This window comes from Embiotoca jacksoni, unplaced genomic scaffold (genome assembly GCF_022577435.1).
Source record: "Embiotoca jacksoni isolate LCO1_2020_lvr unplaced genomic scaffold, fEmbJac1.0.p SCAF_2, whole genome shotgun sequence".
Classification (NCBI taxonomy): Eukaryota; Metazoa; Chordata; class Actinopteri; family Embiotocidae; genus Embiotoca; species Embiotoca jacksoni.
This window is the reverse complement of record NW_027185340.1, coordinates 20,146,200-20,172,382: the sequence shown is the minus strand read 5'-3', so window position 1 is coordinate 20,172,382 and position 26,183 is coordinate 20,146,200. Positions and strand designations below refer to the sequence as shown.

Here is a 26,183-nt window from a genome sequence, read left to right as displayed (position 1 = left end):
GTGCTTTGTTTATCTTTCTTCCCTGTGCTCCTTTCTGTGTGGTTGGGAGAGTTTGGAGATTTTGCAGGCAGACGGGTTTCTATTTGTGGCTTTAAACTCGTCACAGTTGGAAATACTGTGTGTTTTGATGGTTTTGACCAAGTATCAAAAACTTTTTAAGTACTGAAACTATTATTATTGTCAAGCTTTTTACTTATAGTTTGATTGCATAGTTCCAGATTTAAATAAGAAAATGTATCGTTATTTGAGGCATAGATTTGGTAAGATTGACTTCTGTTGTTGACAACAACAAGAACGTACACTGGAAGTTTCTCTAAAACCTTAATTACATTAAGTGGAAATGTTTTATCCAAATCTGGGAACTAGGTGGGTAAAACATGCTTAGTGAAAGATAAGGTCTGCGTATCGGTAAAAAAAAAAAATAATACTGGTGCAAATGCTGATACCTTGACATCGATATAAGTTCCTGGACGATACTTTTTCTGATACCAATTTGATCAAATCTGTATTATAGGTATAAATCTTTAGTTTTCATGCAGATTAGAGGGGGAGACGTAACCAAGGTGGTTTCCTACCGTCAGTGCCATTAAATTGTCAAAGTTTGGTACCTGTCTCCAGGTAAGATTGTGGAAACAGTTTAAAATCATCAGTGATCATTAATCACAGTTCTGTAATTGCAACTCTTGTCTCTGGTGTGATGTATGAACTACACAATGAACCCCACACTCTCATTTTCATTTATACAGCACAGGCACACTACTGGCATGGGATGCTGGCGTCGGTTATAATTTGTCCGATGCAGGAAGACATCCAACATTTGAAAATAGAAAGGTTAAAGTCATACCAAACTTTGGTTACATATCAGCAAACACATGAAAACCTGAAAAAAAAATGCCCCGCCCTAAAGAACATGCAGCCACAGTATCTTTCACTCGCATGCATGTAAATGCACACACATACACAGTTCATACAGCTTTGAGGGTTGATGCTTGTTAGTCAGGTCCCTGTAAACTGAGGTGACAGCTGATCAATGGCTCTCCATCCCTTTTCATTTTCATTTTCAATCCCAACCCCCACCCCTTCATACATGCTGCTAATCATCACATCCCTCCAGCTCTTCACCCTTTCATCACTCCCATCCCTTCTTCTCCCATCTCCTGCTCTCCCACGATACTCCTTTCCTTTCCTTTCCTTTCCTTTCCTTTCCTTTCCTTTCCTTTCCTTTCCTTTCCTTTCCTTTCCTTTCCTTTCCTTTCCTTTCCTTTCCTCTCCTCTCCTCTCCTCTCCTCTCCTCTCCTCTCCTCTCCTCTCCTCTCCTCTCCTCTCCTCTCCAAGCCAATTACAAGCGTGTCCTTGGTTTCTGGAGGAGAAAGAAGAGGGGCTTTTCCTGCTCTCCTCTCTCCTCTTTTATTTCACTCCCTCCTCATACTCTCCCTCTCTGTAAAGAAGGCATGAGTCATGCAATGACATCCAGAAGGGCTTCAGAAGATACAGATCCGTATAGGCGCCTGTAGGAGCAATGTGGGTCGATAATCAGGCCCTGATGTATCTCTGATGCGCTCTTGTTAAAGCCGACAATGAGCTGACAAGAAAGGCTTTTGGAAAACATTCACACCCCCTCAGCGGGGTCAAGGTTCAGCATTGATCCAGAGGAAGGCGGTGACTCCAAGAACACATGGCTGAATTTTAAAAACAGTTGGTTTTTATTATGGCAGTCACTTTTATTTTATAGTCTCATAGAATCTTTTCTCAGTAATTTGACCACATATGTATATTATATGTTGTTAGAAAAATTACTCAGAGGCTGGATTCAAAATCAAACATATCGGACATTTATTCTTGCAAGAAGGAGCAAATACATGTACACTCAAAGAAAGGTGTCCAGCATTGCTCGAAGTCCTTCCTCCGTAGTTCAGCTTTTATACAGTGTGACAAACAGTTGACAGTCACCCCCACTTCCTCTGTATATCTGATTTTGTAGATAGTCCTGAGTGAGGTTGTAGGTCACAAGATAAAGGTACAGAGACGTAACAGAGACTATAGAACCATGTTGTGCAACGGATAAATGAGTACATCTTGTCTGAGACAATAGGAACATGTTGAGCAACAGATAGACAAACATAATGAGTTCATTATTTTTCCATCAGATGTTTTCTTTGACTATTTGGCTTCTAATGTCAGACTCTGCCACTTTTTTTTTTCTCCAAGTAAGGAAATAAAATGTTCAATTCTCTCTTGATCCAGTTTAAATAAAATATTTTTTTTAGGAGCCTGAAGATACAATCATCTTTAAAGCATATGTCACAAAATAGAGCCAATAAGAAGAAATGTAATGGTCAGCGTTGTCATGTTGACATTTGACAGTCAACTCGAAGCCTCGTTTTTGATCCTCCATCGTTTGCCCTAAATGATTTTAAAGGAAAAATACATGGATATGAAACATTTAAAAATATTTATCCAGTATGCTTTAACACAAACTCAATGCTTCCTGAATCTGTTACAAATTAAAAGCCCTTTTTACTATACAGAAACCCTTCATTTATAAAAATGGCTTCTATTCTAAAACATTTGCAGGAATGTGTTGTGACTGAAATAGGATCCAGAACAACATTGTTAACTATTAAATAAATTGATGTAAATATACATAATTGACTAAATATGTGAACTTGCTACCATAGTGGTTATAGAACCTGTGAAACACTGACAGCATGAGTGTTTCACAGTGTTTTCTCAGTACAAATAACAAATAGCAAATGGCACTACACCCTTAAGCTTAATCTGCACCATCACTTTTACAGACACTCTGTGATTTATTATTTTTTGACCAGCCATGTCTTCTTATTCGGGCTGACGTGACTGTAACTTTATTTCTTTAATCATCCATTGATCGAATAGTTTGGACCAGAACCAGACATCTATCTGTTGTGCATTGAGCAATCTCCTTTACAAAACCTCCTATTTAATTGAATCCTCTGCTTTTTGCCAGCTCAGAAGTTTCCAATCTTTGAGAGTAGTCTGTTCCAGTTTCTCAGAGCAGCAGCGGTTCAATGAAACATTTTCCTCTTTTACTCACTTTTATTCCTAACGGGGAGGATTTTTTTCAGAGGTATCTGCTGGCGACCTGGTTGGTAAATAAAACACAGAGGATTCTGTTGATCTCTTTTTGAGTGACGGGCTGGTTAAGGAGAGACAAAAGTGCTTTGATGGGATACAAGAATATTTTTTCTTTTTTTCTCTTTACTTTCATCATCAATCATGATTTGTCTTTTCTTCCACACACCTTCCCCTTCTCTTATCGCGCTGTCTCACTTCATTCCCAGTGAAGGGAGTGACTCGCGCAGCCATCTGCTGCCCAGCGAATCCTCTCCTGCGTTATTGCCCTTATTTTGTTTATTAACACCACTCCTCAGTACATCTATCTCCCCCCATCTATCTGTGCTTATCTCTCCCTCCGATCACCTAAACCTCCTCTCAGGGTGCTTCATATAGATATTCCTCTTACACTCTTTTTCACCTCCTTAGCTGAATTCATCTCTGAAAGTGTTGCTTTCCTTCATTTCACCTGATATCATTTGTTCCTCTCCTCAATGTCTACGCTACCCTTTTCTCCCAGGAGACAGATTGTAGGAATGAGGTCAGACACTGTGTGTGTGTGTGTGTGTGTGTGTGTGTGTGTGTGTGTGTGTGTGTGTGTGTGTGTGTGTGTGTGTGTGTGTGTGTGTGTGTGGCATATGGATATGAATGTGAGCAGACTGTTGATATTTTGTTTATGTAGGTGTTGCTGTTGCTGATGTCATTATGATCCCCTGCAGAAATGACAACAGACACAGAAAAAACACCCTGGGGGCGTGTGTGTGTGTGTGTGTGTGTGTGTGTGTGTGTGTGTGTGTGTGTGTGTGTGCGTGCGTGCGTGCGTGCGTGCGTGCGTGCGTGCGTGCGTGTGTGTGTGTGTGTGTGCGTGCCTGAGTGCCTGAGTGCGTAGACCTTTTGTTGAACCCGACTACTGTCGTACTGCATCTCTATGGAGACCATATCTGCCCACGATAACTGTTGTTTTTTGTTTGTTTTCTCTACTTTTTACTGCGCTTTTAGCACCGTTACTGGCCGTGGGTTGTCATTAGAGAGCAGTTTTACTGTAGCATACACAGTTTCAGCTGTTCGATCTGTTTGGGCTGGTGTGTTTTGCTGTTCCGGGTCGTATTATTTTGGAGAAAATTAAAACTCAGACAATCTCACACCACAATGAGAGTGACAGTTTTTTCTCCTTTCTTGGAAAACAAAGAATTTCTTAATATGATATATTTTATTATTTGATAGGTTGGTCCTTAATATTTGGGTCAACATCAAAAACACGGCAAGATATGAAACAGAACCACAACCAAAATTATTCCTAACATTTATACATGTTACTAATTTATAAGTAGTTGTAGTTTGTACTCTACATGAAATATCAGTCAGTTTCCAACTGGAAGTTTAATTCTGTGAATAATATTTGTAGTTTGACAAAGAAGCACTGAGAAGACACCAAAATCAAATTACATAAAAGTGGGAGGAGTTATTTTGACATCAACAGTTTCTGAAGTAAAATGTTCGATGGCCGATAGTTGTGTGGCTAGGTTGGACATGAACTTTTCTGCGCTAAATCATCAGTAAAAAGATGAACAACTGTGATTGTAAATATCCAGTTCTTTGATAAAAAAAAAAAAAAAAAAAAAAGTTCAAGGGATAAGCTTGTGTGAATAAAAAAAAAATGTAAAAAAAAGGATAGAAGTCAAATAGACTCTAAACATCCAATCACAGAGTGTAATATTCTCTGTGCGCGAACAGCAAGTTGAAACTAAAGATTTGCACCTTAAGCCTCATTAAACCTTCATCAGTTTAAAGCAGCTCAGCTTCAGATATTTTCAGGTTTGGATAATATTTTGTTGTACTGGACCATATATGTCCCACTTTGAAGGACATTGTCCGTTAAATTTGCTCCTGCTCTGATATGAGCTTGTTTCCGTCAGCTATGTTGAATGAACATTGTAATTCAAATTATACATCGTGTGATTCTATTCTGCTGGTTGATGACTCAAAATTAGATGTTTGATTGGGTGATTTCTATCCACATTGCACTGTGCAGTACATCCTTGGCTTCCACCCAGTGCATGCTGGGATAGTCTCTAGCTCTCTGCGTGTCCCACTCAAAATAAATGAGTTGCTAAAGAAGATGTTGAATGGATGATGAATGGCGGCTGCTGGTGTCTCACGGTTTGTGGGCTGTTGCAGATCTGAGAGTGTTTTAAAAGGCTTTAAGAAACAAAGAATATGGAGGATGTTCTCCGATTTGAAACGGTGAATCAGAGCACTCAGCCTCAGGCGAGCGGTCTCATCCTAAAACCACCCGCTCGTTATTTCTCTGTGTCACTTAAATGCCTGCAGTGTGCTTTAGCTGTCCTCCCAGCATCTCACAAAGATTACTCATTATATCACACTCTGTCTCTGTTGGTCGCTATGTCTCTAACTCTTTCTGCTGGGATGAGACTCTCATTCATTCATTCATTAATGCATCCATCACGCAGCACAGATGAGCAGTGATAATGGGAGTGCTTCATTCCTCCATCTTCACAGGGAAAGATGCATCACACAGTCGGAGCTTCTTAAAAGTGTTCATCCTGCATCCAGTGTGAAGATCAGAAAATTAAACTGTCACATGGGATTGTAATCACTGCCGTGCAGTGTTTATATTGCTGCTTTCAAAGAGACACACTGTAGTTTGATGTGGTATCTGCAGTGTGTGTGTGTGTGTCACCTGCATCTGTTGCGCTAAACGATACCTCTTTGTAGCCGTTATGGGTGCAGCCACCAAACTGAGTGAGATCTGTAACCGTCCATCAGTTGATAGGTGAGGCTGGCTGGGCAGGACAGAAAACCATTCTGCTGATTGGGTCACTCTCACTCACTCACTCACACACACACACACACACACACACACACACACACACACACAGTTACTGAGATTACACTTATTTTTATCACGGCTTGTTTTCCTCTGTGATCACTGGGTAATTACATGGCTTGCTGCTTCATCAATTAAACATGAGCCTCTGACATGCAGACTTTGACTGTCTCATGTTGACCATAGATATTTTGATACAGCAACATTACTTAAATGATTCATCAAAATAGCTGCAGACTATTTTCCTGTCAGACAAATAATCATTTAAAATAGACAAATCATTTTAGCTCTTCTACAAAGAAGTGACCTTTACAGAAAGCTTTTCGGTCGGGTTGGCTTTTTAACGGGCCTCAAATGTCAAAGAGTGTGCAAATATGTGCAGGAGAACATTTCTAAAATGAAAAGCTGAATAAAGTAGAACAGTTATGATTAAATGCCAAAACAAATGCCTGGTGCACGCAAGATTTTAAAATCTTAACCGATTTAAAAAAAAATAATAATAATAATAAAAATGTGGGTGGCCACAGACATATAGACAGATTTAGCTTATTTTTAATACTGAAATCATAAGAACGCACACACCAGATGATTCAGTTAGGAAGCAGGGCCACACAGTTGTTGTCAATATTAAATAAGATCAGAGTGGTGATTCTAGGGACTCACAGAAACACCCGGGATCACTTCACAGCATCGTCATCGGCGCCAGCTGGTTTCACTTGTGTGTGCTTTGTTTCGCACCAAAAAAAAGTTGTATTGTTAGTTTCACACAGGACAAATGCAAGCTACTGCTACAAGCTAATGTTGTTGTCAGTTGCACACCGGTGGAATGGAGAGTGGAACCTCATTAATATACATTCTCTGATCTTCCACTGCCATGGAGATGCAGATCCATATCAATATTACAGAGCTGTGGGCTTGTGTGGTCGGTCAGCTTGCTCTGATTGGCTATTTTGGGTTTCTGCTCAAAATCCCATCGTTATGATTCAAAACCAGAGTGAGTCTGATCCTGTAAATAACATTAAGATTATGTCTGTAAACCTTTCACCTCACAGGATCATTTGAGCAGATAACTTGTTCGGACTAGCCTCAAATGTGGAACACTCCCGCGATTTTCAAGAGCTCAAATCGGCCTTATTAGTCTCAATAGTTTTGAAATGAAGACCAGTACTTGTTACAAAAAGTGTCCGATTTGATACATATAATGAAGACACAGCGGTTGCATGGCACTGCACTAAAAGAAATCTTGTTTTCCCAGTATCGGAAGTTGAAATGAAAGCGATTTATCTGGCACAACTGGCAAACAAGTCAAAGTACCCCTTGAAGGAAAGAGGAGGTAAAGACCGAACAACAGACAGAAAGTTCAATAAAATAATTGAATAATAAAGTAAACCCGAAGAACACTTGATTTAAAATGACAACCACATTGAGTATAATAACCCATATTTCCTCCTGGATATCAGATCCTCTTTGTATCGCTTCAAAGCGCCAGTCTTTCCAAAGCATTTTATCTGTATTACAAGGCCTCGTATCCCATTAATAGCTCTGGTCATCATTTGCATGAATTGGCTCCTTTGAACTGTCTCTCCTTAGCGGAAAAGACTCCCTCTTTTGTTCTCTTTTGAATGTGCGCACATCTGCTGTGCTGCTCATGGAAAACCTCATGCAAAAGAAGCAAAGTGTTTGCTCCTGAGGTCATCTGCTTTCCTCTATTATTCATTTGCAACATTTCCACCTCCCAACACATGAAATATGAATGAGCCCGGGATGACCTGGAACCACAGAAGAAGAAGGACACAACAGTGCAGGTTGATTTGTAGGTGCTCTTGAATGGCACGCTGAGTAACTACTGTTTTTAACCTTTAGTACTTCTCTAAACTTTTCTAATCAAGTGAATACTTAATTGAGACACAGTCGATTTATTTATTTTTTTCTAATAATTGATTTGGACTGTAAATTTGAAGACCACTCTTTTTATTTCATTACATTTTGAATACAATATCCTCTATTAACAACTGGAATACACAACCACTTGCACACAAAGGATTTATAGCCTTGCATTCAATAAGTAGTTTGACATTTTAGGAAATGTTTATTTATTTATTGATTTTGTTATTTTTAGCAGACTGTGAGATGTGATGATTGATATCACTCTTTTGTCTTCAAAATCATACGTTCCCAGGGTCCTATGTTCCCAAGGTCCTATGTTCCCAGAGTCCTATGTTCCCAGGGTCCTATGTTCCCAGGGCCCTATGTTCCCAGGGCCCTATGTTCCCAGAGTCCTATGTTCCCAGGGTCCTATGTTCCCAGGGTCCTATGTTCCCAGAGTCCTATGTTCCCAGAGTCCTATGTTCCCAGGGAAATATGTTCACAGGGTCCTATGTTCCCAGAGTCCTATGTTCACAGGGTCCTATGTTCACAGGGTCCTATGTTCACAAGGTCCTATACTCCAAGGTGCCCAAATTCCCAAAAGGCTATGGTCCTACAGTCCCAGGGTTCTACGTTCCCAAGGTCCATAATGTGCCCAGGAATCTAAATTCTCAAGGTCCCAAAAGGGCAATGTCCCATGTTCCCATGTTTCCAGGTCCTACGTTCTCCAGTTCAACCATAACCTAATAGCCCTCTTCCATTTAACCAAATACAAAGCTGCTAAACTTCTCTTTCAGGATCCTATGTATGATAATGAGATGGAGAACATAAGAATGACCTGAACTGTGATTGATGAACTTGAGCAGAATATGTTCTCTGCTACAAATCTCTGATGCCATTGTTCTGCATTACAAAAACGTTTGTAGGCTGTGTTGTTAGCAACCTGTTTCTTTAGCTTCCAGTGAGAAACTAAAATATGATCCAAGACTAGTTTTAATTAATGAGGTTTAAGACTTAATGGATACCACGTGCCGTACAGTGGCTTATAGACAACAGAATTTTACAACTTGGAAAAATTCTCACAGCAGCAGTGATGTTATCCTCTCAGTCTGATTATTGGCCAGATAACCAATTCATTGAAAGCAATTTCCATGGACCAAGAATGTACATATTTGGTCGGCTGCACTGCATTACCAATGCAGTTGCAATATGTGAAAAATGAGCCTTGTTTCACCCTTTTTTTTTTTTTGGAGCTTTTGACTCTGGATGGGTAAGATTCATTTTTCCACCCAGTGCTGAATTAGTTTTGTAAGACAGCTTTGTGCTGCCACTCAGCACACAGCCAGCTTATATGTATAACAACAAGGTCATTTTATTTTTACCTCTGTAGCTCAGAGTAACTATTTTCAGATTCCGGCAGAGCCGAGCACTTTAGCTGCTGTAGTAAACAGTCTCTACTGTACAACTATATGTATTTCCACTTGAGACTTGTAGTCCAAGCACATACCACAGTCATTCAGCCTAATTAACTGCACTCTTCCACACGTCCACCTTTGATGTTGCCAACATGTGCTGAGTGTCTCGCAGCCCCCCGCCCATTCCTTGGCCTCCCGTCCCTCTGATGAGACTAGTACTGTAGGTGTTGCTGACAGTGCCCCTGGGTGGTGCCTCATTAACCCACATTTCACTGGCTGATGGGAAACAGTGAGTGGTGGGTGGAGAGGGGGGGTTGTGTGTCTGCTTGTAGGAATGTATCTGAGAGGGAAAAAGGGGAATGTTGCCTTTGAGGAAACTCTTCAGCATTCGTATGCAAGAAGCTGGAAGCTCTTATTTTTTTCACTTTTACAATCATTTCTTTTTAGTTTACCGTCATTGTCAGGTTAATGCACTTCGAATGTTTTATTCATTTATGGGTGGAAGCTGGAACTTTTAAATGGGGAAGACTTAATTTCCAGTATTGTTGAGTGTGAGTTCAGTTGGGAAGATGTGGGATGTAGTAACAAATTTGACTTCTCACTGGAGAAACACAATGATATTGGCACGGCACCAATATCGGCTTTACAATTTAAAAAAACCTGAATCTGCTCAAAATGAACGTTTCTGCTGATATGACAGACAGATATAATTATGCTTTAATTATGCGTACATTCTAGAAGGATTTTCCCCAGCACAATTGTGCTCTTTCATCGAGCATAAAAGAGGGTGTAACAATATGCCTGCAGTGTCGAGGATTTTAAAAGTGTCTGAAATGGATAGGAAAGATGCTTTTTGCCAGGATTGCTTCGTATTGATTATGCAAGAAAGAGTCTTATCACATTCCTTCGACACTACAAACTTGATCTCCCATCCTAAGAACCATCGTCCCGATCATTATGGCTATAACCGATCTTTACCTAGCTTGGCTCGTGGTAATCTTCAGTATTGGCTGTGATGACATTAAAGTCAAGCATTTGTTTCGAATCGCACTTCTAACATTGGCAGCAGTGGTCGAGTTTTAGCACACAGCATAGGGTATATGGTGTTCAATACTGATTTGTTAAAGGTTTCTCTAATATTTTCAAAATTAACTCGAGGTCTGCGCCCATTAGGATGCAACAACTGAAAACGGTCTAAAATTAAGCGTGATCAGATCCATTCATTCCTGCACTACATTTGAGGCTGGTACTCCCAGGCTCGTCCTGACCTCCCTGGACCCTGTGCAGAATTCTGCTAAGAGGCCTTCCTACCTGACCTGCGAGCGTAAATCATTTGAGTAATGGAAAATTTACTTTAATACATCTTTTAATATAAAGTACTACTTATGCTACACTGTATGCCCTTGGTCCTTTGCACATCTTTTCAGTCGTCATGCGTTATTTCAATTATATTATGGGAGGGAGGCTGTAGCTCAGTTGGTCGAGTGGGTTTCACACTAATCAGAAGGTTGATCGTTCAATCCCCTGCTCCTCCTGTCCACATGCCCAAGTGTCCTTGAGCAAGACACTGAACCCTAAAATTTCTCCCGATGGTGTACCATCAGTGTGTTGTAAGTCGCTTTGGATAAAAGCATCAGCGAAATGAAAAATATCCTTGTATGGAGTTCAGTTGTGCCTTCCCAGAAGAATTTTCCCTCATTATAGAAATTGCTCGTATGCATTAATCTACAACTGTAATGACGCTCAGGTCTTTCTTATGTAAGAGACTGCGGGCGGAAAGCCCCTCGATCAATAGACTGAGTCCAGATTGAGCAGGGAGGAGCGGGGCTTTATGTGAAGAGACTTTCTCAGGAATACAGATGCAAAAACTGTTGGATTAACAGATGATTGAAAGAGAGAAAGAAACAGGTAAGCCATCAGGCAGGCAGGTTGCTTATGCAAAATTGAGGGATACGTATGACAAAAACTCGAGATGTGTAGGAGGTGTGTTTGGTTTTATCTTAATCTGCACTGTAAGAGATATAATGTCTAAATAAACTGCTTCTGTATGAGGCTGTCTGCAAGCTCTGCAGCTCGGCTGCTATCAGTGTATTTACTTTGCCAAACCTACTGTGAGGAAGATGGATATTAAACGTACTGAAAAGTGGAATAAGCTGCAAAAGTGGTTTAAAACCGTCTGTGGTGCATTTTTGCCAATTTAATTCAAGCCGACTGATTTTTGAAGCAGCCAAAAAAAGGTTTCTCTCCAGCTCTACAGGGATAAATGTTTGACACCCAAAAATCAGGCTGAAGTGGAGTATCACTTACAACCCTGTTGTAGCATCCAGACTTTTTTGGAAACAGGGTTGTAAACCTGGAGGGACATTTTGATGTGTTAATTAGTCTGATGACAAGCGGGAACATTTAAATGTGAGATTTAAACACAGCGATAAACTATATTTGGCATTTTTCAGTTATCATGCATTCATGACTTCTGAGTGCTTTCAACACTTGTCGAGCCATCTCCCTTCACCTGACTGCCTCACATTTACAGTCTCTGCTCCCCCAGTCACAGTGTAATCATTGTTATTGCAGGCGGTGGTTGTTATTGTGGCTTCAGGGACTCATAAAAGAGAATAAGTCGGCCGTATTTCAGTGTCCGCTGGCGGCCGGCATCCTCGGACTCGTGGTCGTGCAAAGTGAAACATCATAGCAGCCACCGGTGTTGGAATCGTGTTTGAGTCGAGGCTGCATGCCGGCACACAGCGTGTGGACAACAGCCTGCCATTTTATGCCACTTGCTGAGTGGCAAGCACTCAAGCACATGCGCACACTCTTAAATTTGTAGTGCTACCGTGAGACACATCTTTGGCGTGACTTACAAAACATTCAAATAAACTTAAAGCTTCACTAATCAGTAATGTCCTTTAAGGACACACGTTGTCTACACCGGTAACTATTTATTTTTTCATTTTGATTGCACTCTTAACAGCTATGCAGTGTCTGAATCAGTGCCACACCTCGTAAAATGTTGTGTAGAAAAGTAGGACAACAAAACAAACACATAGAGATTAAATTGTCTATGAAAGTTGTCTTCTTAAAGGTGCAGTATATAGAAATTAAGTCTTGTCTTGTAATACCATTTTGTACAGGCACTCCTGCTTTAGTGTCCAGCTGTGCTAACATTAGGCTGTCTTTTACTAGCTCACTTCAAAGCTTCAGACTCAGACACCTGCTGAGCCGCAGCACACTGTGGTGGGAGGTGTACATATTCATGCCATGGTGGTTTTCAGGGTGTTGCTATTCCAATCCACCCAAGTACCTCATATGATGCTGACGCTTTTAACAGTTTTTTTGTAGGCACCAGGATCTTGTTGTAAATTTAAGTTGTTCAAGTGCTGAATGACCCTGAGCTACAAGGTTAGGCATTACAATCTACAGCAACAGCAGCGCTACAACTTTAGCTTTCCAGTGTTCAGTTTTTGTTGACAATGTGTCAAACAGGTGTTGATTAAAATTTCTGAGGGCTGTCTCGTGTTTGGTGATTTTATATTGGATTGCATGACATAAACACTCCAAACTAAGTTTATATTAGTGGATGTATTGTATGTTTTTCATTGCTCAAAACAGCATTGATTTCCCTTTTGGATCGGGACGGTTGTGAATGCAGGAGAGAAACAATATTATTTTTACATGTTTTAATATATCTGATTTGGTGGACTCTCAGTCTAAAAAACATTTATGAAAATAGTGATGAGATTGAGAGGAAATACAAGGATTAAAGTGTGTGAGAGTGTGTGAGGCTGAGAGACTGCCAGACCGGCTCACACAACACACACACACACACACACACACACACACACACACACACACACACACACACACACAGCTGGACCAGGCAGACGAACACGTGAATCTGCACGTCTGTAGGGAACAGTGGAGGTGTCAAAAAAACATGGAGCACATTATTAACATGGAGCACATTATTATCACCTCTCCTACCAAGGATCTGAAAGACATCCTCTCACACACACACACACACACACACACACACACACACACACACACACACACAGACACAGAGAGAGAGATCAGTAATAAGACAGGCTGCTCAGAAACACTTCTGCATAGTTTAGGAGGTTCAGACGCGCCTGTGAGGAGAGGATGAATGAAACGGGCTGGAACGGCAGGGAATTGGCTCAGTGATTTAAACGCTTGCCGGATAAAAGTAAAAATAAAAAATAAATAAATGGGTCACTTCAGTGTGTGGCTACAAACAATTTCTCATTCCCCTCTCTGTAAAGCCGATCAGTTTCAGTGGGATTGTGGGAGCGAGGTTATTCAGTGAGCAAAAGGGCCTGAGAGACGGAGCGTCTCCCAGCGTGCAAAGCTAAAAAATACAGAAAGGAGCTAATTCTACGTCTTCTAAGTTTGTTTTAAATCAACAGATCTGAGGTCAAGCAAAATGTGAATGAAGTAAGAGGTGTTATTTTTGGCAGGGGAGGAGCAGGAGCCTGCATGGGAAATAAATAAGAGGCTCCTGTCAGTTACGGCAGCACTCCTGGGATGGAGGAGGGAGTGGGGAGGTTGGGGGTTCATTTATAAGTGACAGACACTTGTCAAAGCTTTGGATGATGCAGCCACAGCACTCTCCATCTCAGTGTCCCGTGGGTGGAAGGGGAAGGGGGTGGGGGGGGACGTTAGAAATCATGTGACCTGCAGCTCAGAGAGACAACGTTTGGTTTCTTTTCTCATCGTGTGGCTGAAAATGCTGAAGTGGTGGATGCAGAGTTTGGAGGAGGAGGAGGAGTTTGAGACGAGGTCAGATGAGGTTGTTTTTTGTGAACTGATTATTTATCATTCCTGCAGAAGTCTGTTTCCCAGTCCGAGTTGTTGTCTTTGCTTCTGTAATGCACAGTTCGGTCTCTTTTGTTTGAGGCCTGCTGTCCTACATTACATTCATGTCTGCTGTGTAGTTATGTCTGGAATTCATGTTGTTCTTTTCTCTTGGTGTTGAGTTTTAATGTGCTGAGGTCAGTGAATCCTTACTGTTTTTATTATTTATATTTTCAAGAAAATATTTGAAGTTTATAGTAACTGTACGTGTGGTAACTTTAATGCAGCTACTTTATATTTGTTGGATTATTCAGAAGAGACGTTTCTGCAGCAGGTGTATGGATTTTTGTATCTATCTAATCTATTTCATTCTATTTTAATTGGAAGGGACAAAGTTCAGTACTCTCCGTGCAAAAAATGTAATTTAATTTGTCCTTTTAAAATTTTATATTTAGCAAAAAAAAAGCTTTTCTTTGATTTCTTTGATTTGTTTTATTTTGAAGGGCTATTTGAAAAGAACAAAGCTCAATACATATATTGCTCCAGATTTCTTTATCCTGTTGGTCATTGTGTATTTTACAATCAAATATTTAATTCAACTGAATTGTATTATTATTATTATTATTATTATTATTATTATTTTTAACAAGAATAATTGAACTGGTGTTATTGCAGTGTTTGCTTTAAAAGCCAAGTTTTCCTCAATTTTGATTGATGAGGTATTTGTTCCCAGAACTGTTGATGCGCTTAAAGATTATACTTTATTTAATAGTAAACTGAGCTGTTTATGTGAATTTGTGCTTAAAACTACTACACATCCTCCAGCTGATTCAGCACTCGCACATACTGGATGTGATGTTTGTAATACAGTATGCTGCTCTCTCCTGACAGAGGAACACTAATTATGTAATTGACTCAACATTTAATTCAATCTGAAAAAGGAGGACACGGTTTGTTTTACAGTATCAGGATACATCTGCTATTCAAGCCTGGAGTCTCTGTTGCTCACTGTGTGTGTGTCCTTGTCTGGTTGAAGGCAGCAGCGCTTGGCAGGGCGATCATCTCCACCGCTATAGTTTGTTGTTATATTTAGAAATGGCAGGTTGTTGATTGATGTTCTTTTTTCTTCTTCTTCTTTTTCTAACTCCTTGCAGCTCAGGGCCACGTCTGTCTGGCTCGGTGGAAGCTCCAGACGGATTTCTGTACTGATGAGAGGAAGCTGGGCATTCTGGGACCCGAGCCAATGACCTGTAGGAGGAGAGAAGCAGCGTAGAGGCTTGATTAAAATGGGGTAAGTTTAGAAGATCAGCTGCAGGAACTGCTGGCTGCAACAGGAGGATTTGTCTCCAAACCTGATCCCTGCAACATGATGCTGACTGTTAGGTAACCCCTGCGCAGTCAGAGACGAGGGCAGATGTGCTGATAGCAAAATACAGACTCTGACTCACATCTAACACACTGATGTGTCCGCACACAAGCAGAAATACACACTGCAGGAGCCACAGAGATGCAGATACTGCAACTAAGCCTTATGGCAGATTTGGCTGCCATATACAGTACTTAATGCTTATTAAAAGATTCCCCCCCTGTCAGGACTTTTCTGAATGTTTTCATGCCACAATGAAATGGAATTTATATGATGACATTTAATAAAAAGTGAGAGAATGGGATATTAGAGTCTATACTTAATAGATGAGCCAGAGAAGATAAAAACACTCTAATGCCGGGATCAGACTTTACAATGAATTTGTCTTTCATGATGGCAAGTTTGTGCCATTAACCTTCGGTGGGAGACTGGAAACACTACAAATACGACCCGAACTGATCCTCGTTCATGTTCGTGTTCCCGTGTTGTTGGGGAGGAGTGTCACAAAAGTTGTCATTCGTGGCTACAGACCAAACTGCAACCAACAGTGATGTCACCCATTGGTTTGTGAACAGCTGTTATGAAACCTCGAGTTCGGATATTGCCCGTCGCCATCTTGCTAGTTCAAAGCGGTTTGGAGCCAGAAGTGACCATATTTGGACGAGCTGATTGTGAGTGAGCAGTGGATCTGACTCGATTTGACTGGAAACCCGGCGATACTACGTTCCGCCCACCGCTAGCTCTAACCTGACTGCACCACACGCCTGTCAATCAAACAGACACGCCCCCAAAGACACAGCTTTTTTGAGGCTTGTTTTCTAATTAATAACGTGATTATTTTCAGATGGACCACCAGCTTTGAAAGATGCAGAAGTGCCATCACTATCTTCCAATCAGGAAAGGATAAATTTGATTCTAGGAGCTTCTTGAAATTGAAAAGTGATATAATCAGTTTCACTTGTCTAAAAAATTGCCACTTGTCAAATCTATGCAGATACCTGAACTAGATATGTGGACACACAGACTTCTTTCCAATCTGCAAACAGCTTCCACTCTACTGGTTTTGAGGCTTTTCACCAGATTTAGAAAGCTGCAGAGATTTGCTCCCATTCAGTCACAGGCACAGTAAACCAACACTGATGATGGGTGATCAGGCCTCTCCTGCAGCCGGATGAGGTTTATTTCTTGACCAGTCAAGTTCTTCCACCCCAGACTGTGACAAACATTTGCTTACTGACCTGGCTTTGTGCACAGAGAGACTGTCACGTTGAAACAGAGAAAGCACAATATAATAAAACAGGCACACTATTGTCTGAACTATTTTCGTATGTTGTAGCATTAATATTTCCCTTCACTGAATGTAAGGAGTGTCCACATACTTTTGGTCATATCATTTCACATTCATGGACTCAATAATATACAAAGTGACTTGTTAAGATGGTGATTTTTGTCAGTGTTCTCAATAATGCAGCCACTCTGACAATAAATGATTTATTTCCTCCATTTGATGCTGTCCTCTTTACGCACCGTGCCATCATATCTGCAGAAATCAGCCCCTGTGCATGCTGGGACATGGTGGCTGATTTACTGTCCTGCCGGTAGGGATGAGTTATTCCTCAGTTAGCTCGGTGACAGAGGGAGGCAGAGAGAGCGCAGACCTCCAGAGAGCATTTATTCTGGGAGTAATTCAAACAGAGAGGCAGAGAGAGAGAGGCAGAGAGAGAGAGAGAGAGAGAGAGAGAGAGAAAGAGAGAGATGCAGGCATGCTGAGCAGCATGCTGAGCAGCATGCTGCCTGCTACTGTTCAAACGCACACACTCCTGCTAATTAAACCAAACTCCACATATCAGCAACCAAATTCTCAAATCTGGACAATGCAAACACATATTTGAGTCTACCAACAGAATAACAGAGAAACCTGTCAAAGACATTTTACAGGAAACCTGAAGATGCTCTTAAAGATGAAAAACTGACTGGAGAAATAAAACAGAGCAAAAAGGGGGAAAAAAACATTTAAAATCCATTATTTAGTTGGCCATGTACGAAGTTAAATGATGACCGGCTTTGACTTCACCAGACTTTTATCATCACCGATATGATAATGGTGAGAGAGGGTGACAAGAAATTGCAAGAACACCTTGAGGGAATTTTCTTCAAATGTGGCTCAAATTTGATCCTTAAGATGAACAGATTGGATTTTGCTGGTTGGAGGTCAAAGGGTGAAAGTCACTGCGACGTGAGGTCCATCCCCTTTTGTGAATGTGATGTCGCTGGAACGCCTTGAAGGAATTACTTCTCTTCAGATGTGGCACAAAGGTCCACTCAATTATGAACGGATTAGATTTTAAAGGTCAAGGGTCACTGTGACCTTGCAAAATATGTTTGTGGCCAACATTTCGAATATAATATCATGGTGAAAGGATGATGTTTTAGATCCCAAAGGTCAAAGGTCATCTTCAGTGTAACATCATAAATGCTCTGCAGAAACACTTTCTTGTCTGTTATGCACAGAAATATAAATTAGGAACAGAAGAACAGATAATGTGACCATATTTCACACTTTGTCAGATTCTGCATAGGCGACACTAATCTTGGGTGTCCACCTTGAAACTGTAGTGATTGTTTACATCTCTTGTGCTGTCAGGTTGAAAATGTGTGAGAAGCATCCACGATTTCAAATTTGTAGCTTCTTTGCAGCAACGTCCATATTTAACGTATGTGCTGTAAATTAGCTTTATTAGGCAAGCATGTAAACACATGTAAGGATTCTTTAAAATCTTCTTTGCATACATTACTCGTTTACGAGTTATGAGTGACAGATATGTCATATGATATAAGACTACAACTAAAGTCTATCCTGTTTTGGATACACACACAATACCTGTTAGTACAATCAATTCACTGTTGGTTTCATGTTTTTTTTTTTTTTTTTTTTTTTTTTACAAAATATAGCATCTGCTGTTTCCTTGAAGAATGTTGTTTGTGAAACAGATATTACCTCGTGTGTCTGTGAGTGAGGTATGATTTTCAGTCTCTGTTAAAAGGATTGATATTCCTGTCTTTGTTTTTTTTTTTTTTTTTTTTTTTTGAGCATCTTTCATTTAATAAGCAGCCGGCAAATCAGATTTGCGGGAAGCCGCGTGGGCTTGTTTGGTCGGAAGTTACCGGTTAACTCTGATCGCAGCCTCGCTTACTTCCAGCCATGTGAGGAATGGAGATTTATCTATTACTGCGGAGCTGCAGGAGAAGCATGGCGGGCTGTTCGTGCTTTGGCATGAGGGAGCGTTTGAGTCTAAAGATGTTTTGGGTTTTATTATTCACATTATGCATCAGGGATGAGCCCTCTGAGTCGGCGTTTCATAATCGTAGTCATAATCGCAGCCATAACCCCGCGCTACAGACTCGGAGACACGGATGATGGGTGTTTGGGTCGGGCGGTCTCATTACAGAGAGACAGGGAAAGAGACACAGTACACCCAGTACCGTCTTTCCAGCTCTCTCGTCTCCTCTGCTAATCTGGAACTACTGTCTGATTAGTCAGAAGGAAAGAGCCGAGCCGAGCTGGCCGCCCGCCAGCGGACAACTGAGCAGTTATCTTCATTACCATCCCCTCAGCCTACTGCTTTCTCTTAACGTCACACTCATTTCCTCTTTCTCTGCCTCCTCGCTGTCTCTTTTAGCAGCTTTTATTTTTTTATACTATCCTGCACTGTCTGTCTCTCTGTATCTCGCTCTCAATCTCATGTTTTAATAGCCTGACAAGCAGGGCAATAATCCCTCTATTATTATTCTTGCTGCAGAGGAAGAAAAAGGAAAAGAAGCCCGAGGAGATAGAGAGCGCGGCATTTATATAGAAATGAATGTGATTATTCTGGTGGAGGAACCGCGCTTCAGAGGCAGCGTTTCTGTGTCCAGAGCTGCGGTTATCCAATATTCCAGTATGTGCGTGGACTGTAGTGTTTGTCGTCTCCGTGGCCGAGGAACAAATCTCTATCACATGACCAAAACCAATGCAGGAAGTCTGAACTGAGCAGAGCTGGGTTATAAAGCGTTTACACAGGCTTTTAAATAGAGTCTGGCAGTCAAAGTGGTTTTGAAATTCTTTGATAATGGTGTTGAGATTGAATCTAAGTCAAGAAATTGCTTATAAAATACTCAACTTGATGCTTGTTGCAGTGAACTTTGCGGCAATTGTCTTGGGAGCATCATTTTAGACGGCTCTAAACATCTGTCCTCGTCTGTCCTTGTCCCTGTAGGCTGCAGACCTGCATACCTTCTGACTGTGTGTCCGAGGGCCGCTCACTCTGCCTGCAGCCATGCCAGACGTGAAGCTCCCCCCACCATGTGACTACCCCTCCACCTCCTCCGCCGCCGCTTCTGCCGGCTCTCCCCCCGGCTGCGCCTCTCATCTCGACCTGGTCATGGACATGGAGCCCTGCATCGCCAACCTCCCGCTGTCCCCGGACCCCTTGTCCCCCTTCCCCCGGCACAGACCCGGCGTCCCGCACTGTCCGCACCACCCGGGCTTTCACGGACCTCCCTTCCCGCTCATGGCCAGGTGTAACAGCAGCACCTTGCTGACTAATTTGGGGCTGAGGTACTGCTCCAGCCGGCAGGGTCCTCTCGGGGTGGATCTGGGTCAAGGGGTGGCACCGGGCTCCTACATTCCCACTGGAAGCAGCGGCAGCAGACCTTACAGGAGTATGGAGAACTTGAACTGGAACACTGTGGCAGATTCGGGCCTGTGCTCACTCAGTGCTGCTCCCTACAGGAGCCTGGACAGCGAGTTCATTTTACGCTACACCTCCACTAGCCACTGGTATGATGGGCCTCCTGATGGATCCATGATGGGGGCCCATGGGCTGGTACCCAACCCAGAGAGCCTGGCGTTCTACCCTCGACATGGGCTGCCCAGGAAGGACCTACCACTCTTCCCTCAGTTGCTGTTTCCAGGCGGTGTTGACGAATGGGATGCGAGGAAGGGCCTGAGGGAGAAGCTTCGCCTCCAGAGTGCGAGGTCAGCCGTCGAGCCTCTGAAGCCCCTCCCACTGCGGCCTCAGGTGACCCCAAGTGCTGCGCCCACGGATCGGGAGACTGTGCATCACGGGAATTCAACGTGGTGCAGGCCGCTGTGCGCAATGCGCATCACCAGCCCCGAGGAGATCAAACAGGAGGTATTGAGGCGCTTGCAGCTCCGGCGGCAGAACAGTAGCCCCAACCTGGCTCTCCACAGCTCCCCGTCCAGCCCGAAAGCAGTCAAGACATCCTACACAACAGAGAACATTTCAGGGTGCAGGAGTGGGTCAGATTCTGCACCTGAGCGTCGCAGACCTCCCGTGGGACGCCTACATATCCCTACGTTTGAGGAGTTTAAGAGGATGAGGCAGAGGGAGGGGAAGCAGAGCCTGGAGTCCGCAACGGGTTCTGGAGTGTCTGGAAAACCTGAAGCTGACCTGCCACAGGATGCAGGAGCACCAGACAGAAAGATACTCGCATCTGATCGGACTGGACCTCCATTAGGTTCTAGTGGAGAGCAGAGAGGAGATCCACAGGAGGTGGAGGGAGACGAGAGTAAGAGTAAAAGGAGAGGATGTAGTGATGAAGGCCTGCAGACCTCCTCAGAGAAACTTGCTTTTCACACTGTGAGCATCAACAACACTGCAGAACCATCTTCTTCCACCACATCCGGTACCAGCACATACTCTCCCATCCGCACCGGCCCGTCTCCACGTTCACCCCTGCAGCCCCTGGCCAGCGATGCCCAGGACAAAGCCGCCGTTGTGGGAGGAGAGGACGGGTGCGCCAGGCGCCGGAGGAGCAGTCTGGAACCAGCTGGGTCGGTTCCCTTCCCACCTGGCAGGGAGAACTGGGAACGACCCTCCAGCTGCTGCCCGGCGCTCCTTCTGGAGGGGACGGACCTGTCCAGCTACGGAGCCAAGATCTATAAGATGAAGGATGGACTCATCGGCTCCGCGCTGGACCTCATCAAGAAGAGGTTAGTTTGGGGGGGCGTGCCGGGAGGAGAGTGATGAGTGTGTTAATTGCTGTCAGAAGTATTCAGATGATTTACTTAAGTTAAACCAAAATACAGCTATGTGTTAAAAGATTCTATTTACATAGGGTCTTGCAATAAAAAAATTTTTATGTACGTACAGTTTGCTGAACATACTCTAATTTTGTATATCATATAAACTACGATTCAGAGGATACAGCACCCTCTAACTGTTAATAAAGCAGTAAAAATCACCTCCATCTTCATCAGATACAACATGTAAATGTTGTTAACACAATAACCCATCAGTGATACTGGTCTTGTTGTGCTTAATTGGTAAAAGACCACTTATGTATATAGAGTATGTATTTAAATGACTTAACATTATATTCAATGATAGTAAATGTTGTTGCCCCCTCCTGGCCTGATGTGCTACTGCATCTTCATTAATTGATAAAAAAGACATATTGGCGTCAACATAACCACTGATATAATATGTATAAAACGAGTGACCACACAGGAAAGGGAACCTCTTGACATAAACAGCACTTTTATTTTGAATACCTAGCCTGCAATAACCAACATTGAACCTCACTCTCATTGTCTTTTTAGTGCATATAGTAAACATGATTAGTAAATATTAGTATGTACAGTGAACCCTCATTTTTCGGGGGGGTTACGTTCCAAATAGAAACCGTGATAGGCGAAATCCGTGAAGTAGTAAGCTTTATTTTTTTTACAATTATTATACAATGAAATACTCCATAATACATTGAAACCAAAGAACAAAACCTTTTTACAGGCCCAAGCATTTGTTTAACAAATAAAAGTACTGTATAAATGTTTTTTTTACAAATAACTACTGTACTGTAAAATAATAATTTTAATCATCAGTACGAACTGAAGGCTTCAAATTGCTGAGATCAGCACCGCCCCACTGCGACCCGAGTCATTGGATTAGAACGGGAGAAAATGAAATATGATTATGAAAAAAAATACAAAGTACAATAGGACAAATAGTGACTCACGTGTATTTCACTGCTCTTCTGACTGAGCTGCTGCATCCTGACTCCGCTCTGGAGTGTTTTTTTCTTCTAAAGCCCGCGGTTTAGCCAATCAGAATGCAGAACACAATGCACGATGCAAATCCGTGAAGCAGCGAGACCGTGAAAGGTGAACCGCGTTATAGCGAGGGTTCACTGTATTGTTTATTTACACATCCAGCACCTACGGAGCTACATTGCCATTCATTTAAAGCTAAGTTGGTGTCTACCTGGTTATTGCAGGTCCAATATTTTCTCATATTTCTGTTTTTTGTTATTTTTACATGATTATTTAAAAAAACGATATTGATTATAGGCACTTTAAATACAATTATACTCCCAATAATACTTATGTACTTTAATTACAGCCCAGCCAACACTGGATGTTTGAGGCCAGTTCTGATATCTATACTACAACAGAGACATTTTTAATATCCAATGAAGATAGTATTCAGCATAATGCAGGATTTATGTACTTGTTATCGACTATTATTTCATTTTAGTATTGGCATCGTTGCTTCTAAGCATCTGAATACTTCTCCTATTACAGCCAAGATCAAAGCAGAGTTGTGAAAATCTCCAATTTTTGACTGGCCAGTTTTTGGCTGACCAGCTCCAGGCAGAAACACAGAAATAATATAATTTCACTTTCTCTCTGTGACACCTGAGTGTTACCAGTCAGCATATCGTTTTTAAATGCAGTTAATCTTCTTGATGGTGATTTTGGATCTCATGGCACACATTATCGGAGGCCTTTAGCAGCTCAGAGCAGCAGAAGTGTGTCTTTATCAGCGAAGTGGATGCAAGTACACTTCCACGTGTGTGTTTTGCGGTGGCAGAGCGTCGTGCCGGTGTGTGCGAGTCCATCTGTTTGAGTGTTGTGTTATTGATTTATCTCGGTTATTGTGATAACAGCTGTCGAAGCTAACAGCGTTGGCTCTGCAGACGAGACGGTGGGCGTGAGGCTGGCATGAGCCATGGCAGACTGGAGGACTGCCACTGTCCCCACTGACTGGCTGTCTCTCTTCTCTCGGTGTCAACTGTTTGCTAAATAAATGCAGGCTTCTCTCCAGTGTGGCTCATTCTTGATCAAGGGCAAACAAGACTGGGGTGTGTTTTACACCACTGTAGTGCCATTTAGGCCTCCGTGCAATGTAAATATTAGAGCCTGACCACAGAGGAGCTGCTTGATAAGGCCAGTTGAAGGATATAAACTCCACCCCCTCCACACACACACAGGCTGGAGGCATAAATAGATGGGAGAAAGACGGTGTCTCTCCCTGCCTGTCAGGACTCTCCACTGACTGTCGCTCCTTTGTCTGCACTGCTGGAAGGAATGATGGATGTCTGAAGCTGTACTGCACGAAGGCAGCAGAAAAAGAACTGCTGTGTGTGTGATTGTGTACATACAGAATATGTGAGAGTGCAGAGCTGCAACTAAAGGTTATTTTCACCATCAATCTGTAGGGTCTATCAAACAATGAAAAAATGCACAAGGTGATGTCTTCAAAATGCTTGTTCTTTCCAATTATCACTACAACAAGTCTGTGAGGCTGCACACAAGTACAGCGTTTGTTAGGATGAAGACAATATGCAGGTGTTTGCTCGTGAATAATGGGACAAACTGTAATATTGACTTGATGATGATGCGATATGAAAAGTGCGGCCCGGTAATACACCAAAGCGTGTAATACACCCATCAGTACACGGGAGGATTACGTGCTAGTGTGCTGTTTAGCCTCGCCCAGGCGTGAAAAGTACACACGTGTATAACCAGGGTCGAAGAGGGAGGTGGCGGAGGCCCACATTGAATTGATGTCCCACGGTTTGATTGGCTCTAGTTCACAAATGGTAAAACTGTCGGACTGATGCTTTTCTAAAATCTGGAGATGCATCTAAAACCAAGATATTCCCTCTGAAACCCAAAGAGGACTGCCAGACTGAAGTGGCTGAAATAATTAACCACACTGTGCAGCACTTCCAATCAGCGGTAGTAAGCTGGCACTGCATCAGGCCATTTCCTGTGTAACTTAAGCTTCCTTTTATATTTACTGTATTTACTTAGTGTGGAAGTTCAAAAAGGTCTGTTGAATATATATATATATATATATATACATTTGTTAATACCTGCTAACAGTCTAACCTGTCACCTGCATATTAAAGTTAATTTGGTTTGTTGGGATCTGGCCACTGAAGTCTACATAGGAAGTAGACTGGGGATAGTTAGATAAAATAAACATTGGTATTTTACCATTGAGGGCACTATCTGGTATGTGGTTTTCTTTTAAATAATGTACGTGATATATGTAAAGTTAATTATGTTAAATTACTTATTTTAACCCTGACCGGGGAGTTTTTGGTGCCTAAACCTGAGGCACCATACTTTTCACGCTTAGTCAAATCAAAATGTGACACTGACACGGTATCCGCTAGTGAACTGATGGGGGTATTACATGCTTTGGCGTTTCAAAAGGTGTGGAATCAGGAAAGTAACTACAGTTCATTTTGAGAGGGACATGAATGTGCACATCAAATTTCATGGCAACTCAACCAAACTTTACTGAAACATTTGAATAAATCCACAAATATAAATGGCATGATAGTAATTCAAGAAAAGTCTCTGATCAATGTCTGTGCATAATTTCATGACAATCCATCCTGTAGTTATTGAGTCACTTCATTGCCTCCCAAAACACTCTTCAACTTCAGCGCCATTATAACCCTCGAATACAGAAAAAGCCCATCTGTATCTCCAGCAGCTCACATTCAACATTATTTACCCCACGTGGATTCATCTTTTATGTTCAAAAAGCACCCACTATGCAACACTCGTCCCACTCCCCCGAGATTTAAATCCGACCTGAGGCTCTTTTGAATGTTTTAATACTTGAAGATTTATTCATTAAACATGACAATATTCTGTGTGATCTCAGCACCCTGAGGTATTTGACTTCCACCAATAAGTCTCTTTGTTTAAGTGCATCATGCGGCGCATTCTGCATACCGAGCACAATACAGCACAAACTGCGGTCTTACAGTAATATTCACATTATTACACCTGGGAGGGGTTTTATAGCCGTGAAATCGAGTGAAGCATTAAAGCGGCCCCTCTGGGTAAATTACACTGTGCAATAAAGATGCATCAGTTACCTACAGCATGTATAGGATGGTGTGTTTATATATATTTTGTATATATTTTCCATTTGTTTGTCTCTATTAGATGCACTTGCCCAAAGAAAAATACATCGACTTCATTTAAGTGACACATGCATCAGTAAGAATGACAGCCAGGCTAATTTCAGTATCGCATTTTGCCCTTTTGAGCAGTGATCTATCACACTTGGCGGTTTCCTGATAAATTAAGCTACAGGTTATTACTTCCCATGCATCATCCAGGGTGTGACAGCTAATGCTGGCAGAGGAAGGCCTTTTTAATGACAGTTTGTCCATGAGGAAACCGATTGGACGCTTCAGAGCTGCATCCTCAAAGCTGAATTAATTACATTTGCCTTTTCTGCCACACTGGCACCACTTTAATTCAGACATGTGGACACCTTTTATCTGCTGTGTTGGCTTTGTTTATTACACGTGTAATGCAAAAGAAAAGTGCAGGTTGCCAGCGTGCATATGCAAAATGCTAAATGTATGATGAAATATACTCGTAAATATGCAAACACACTCTGGTTCTCAAATGTGAGTATTTGGTGATTTTCTCGGTTTTATATCATCGTAAAATTTTCTATCT

General features: G+C 42.0%; 1 protein-coding gene across 2 annotated transcripts in view; it reads left to right on the top strand.

Moving 5' to 3' along the window:
- Positions 1-26,183, top strand: part of arhgef49 (Rho guanine nucleotide exchange factor 49) — a 61,445-nt gene that overhangs the window by 22,528 nt on the left and 12,734 nt on the right. For both annotated transcript variants that reach the window (XM_069154971.1, XM_069154972.1), the window contains 2 exons: positions 15,192-15,328; positions 19,660-21,398. In XM_069154971.1, coding sequence (XP_069011072.1) covers positions 19,720-21,398 — 1,679 coding nt within the window. In that variant the 5' untranslated portion in view covers positions 15,192-15,328; positions 19,660-19,719. The remainder of the gene's footprint in view (positions 1-15,191; positions 15,329-19,659; positions 21,399-26,183) is intronic.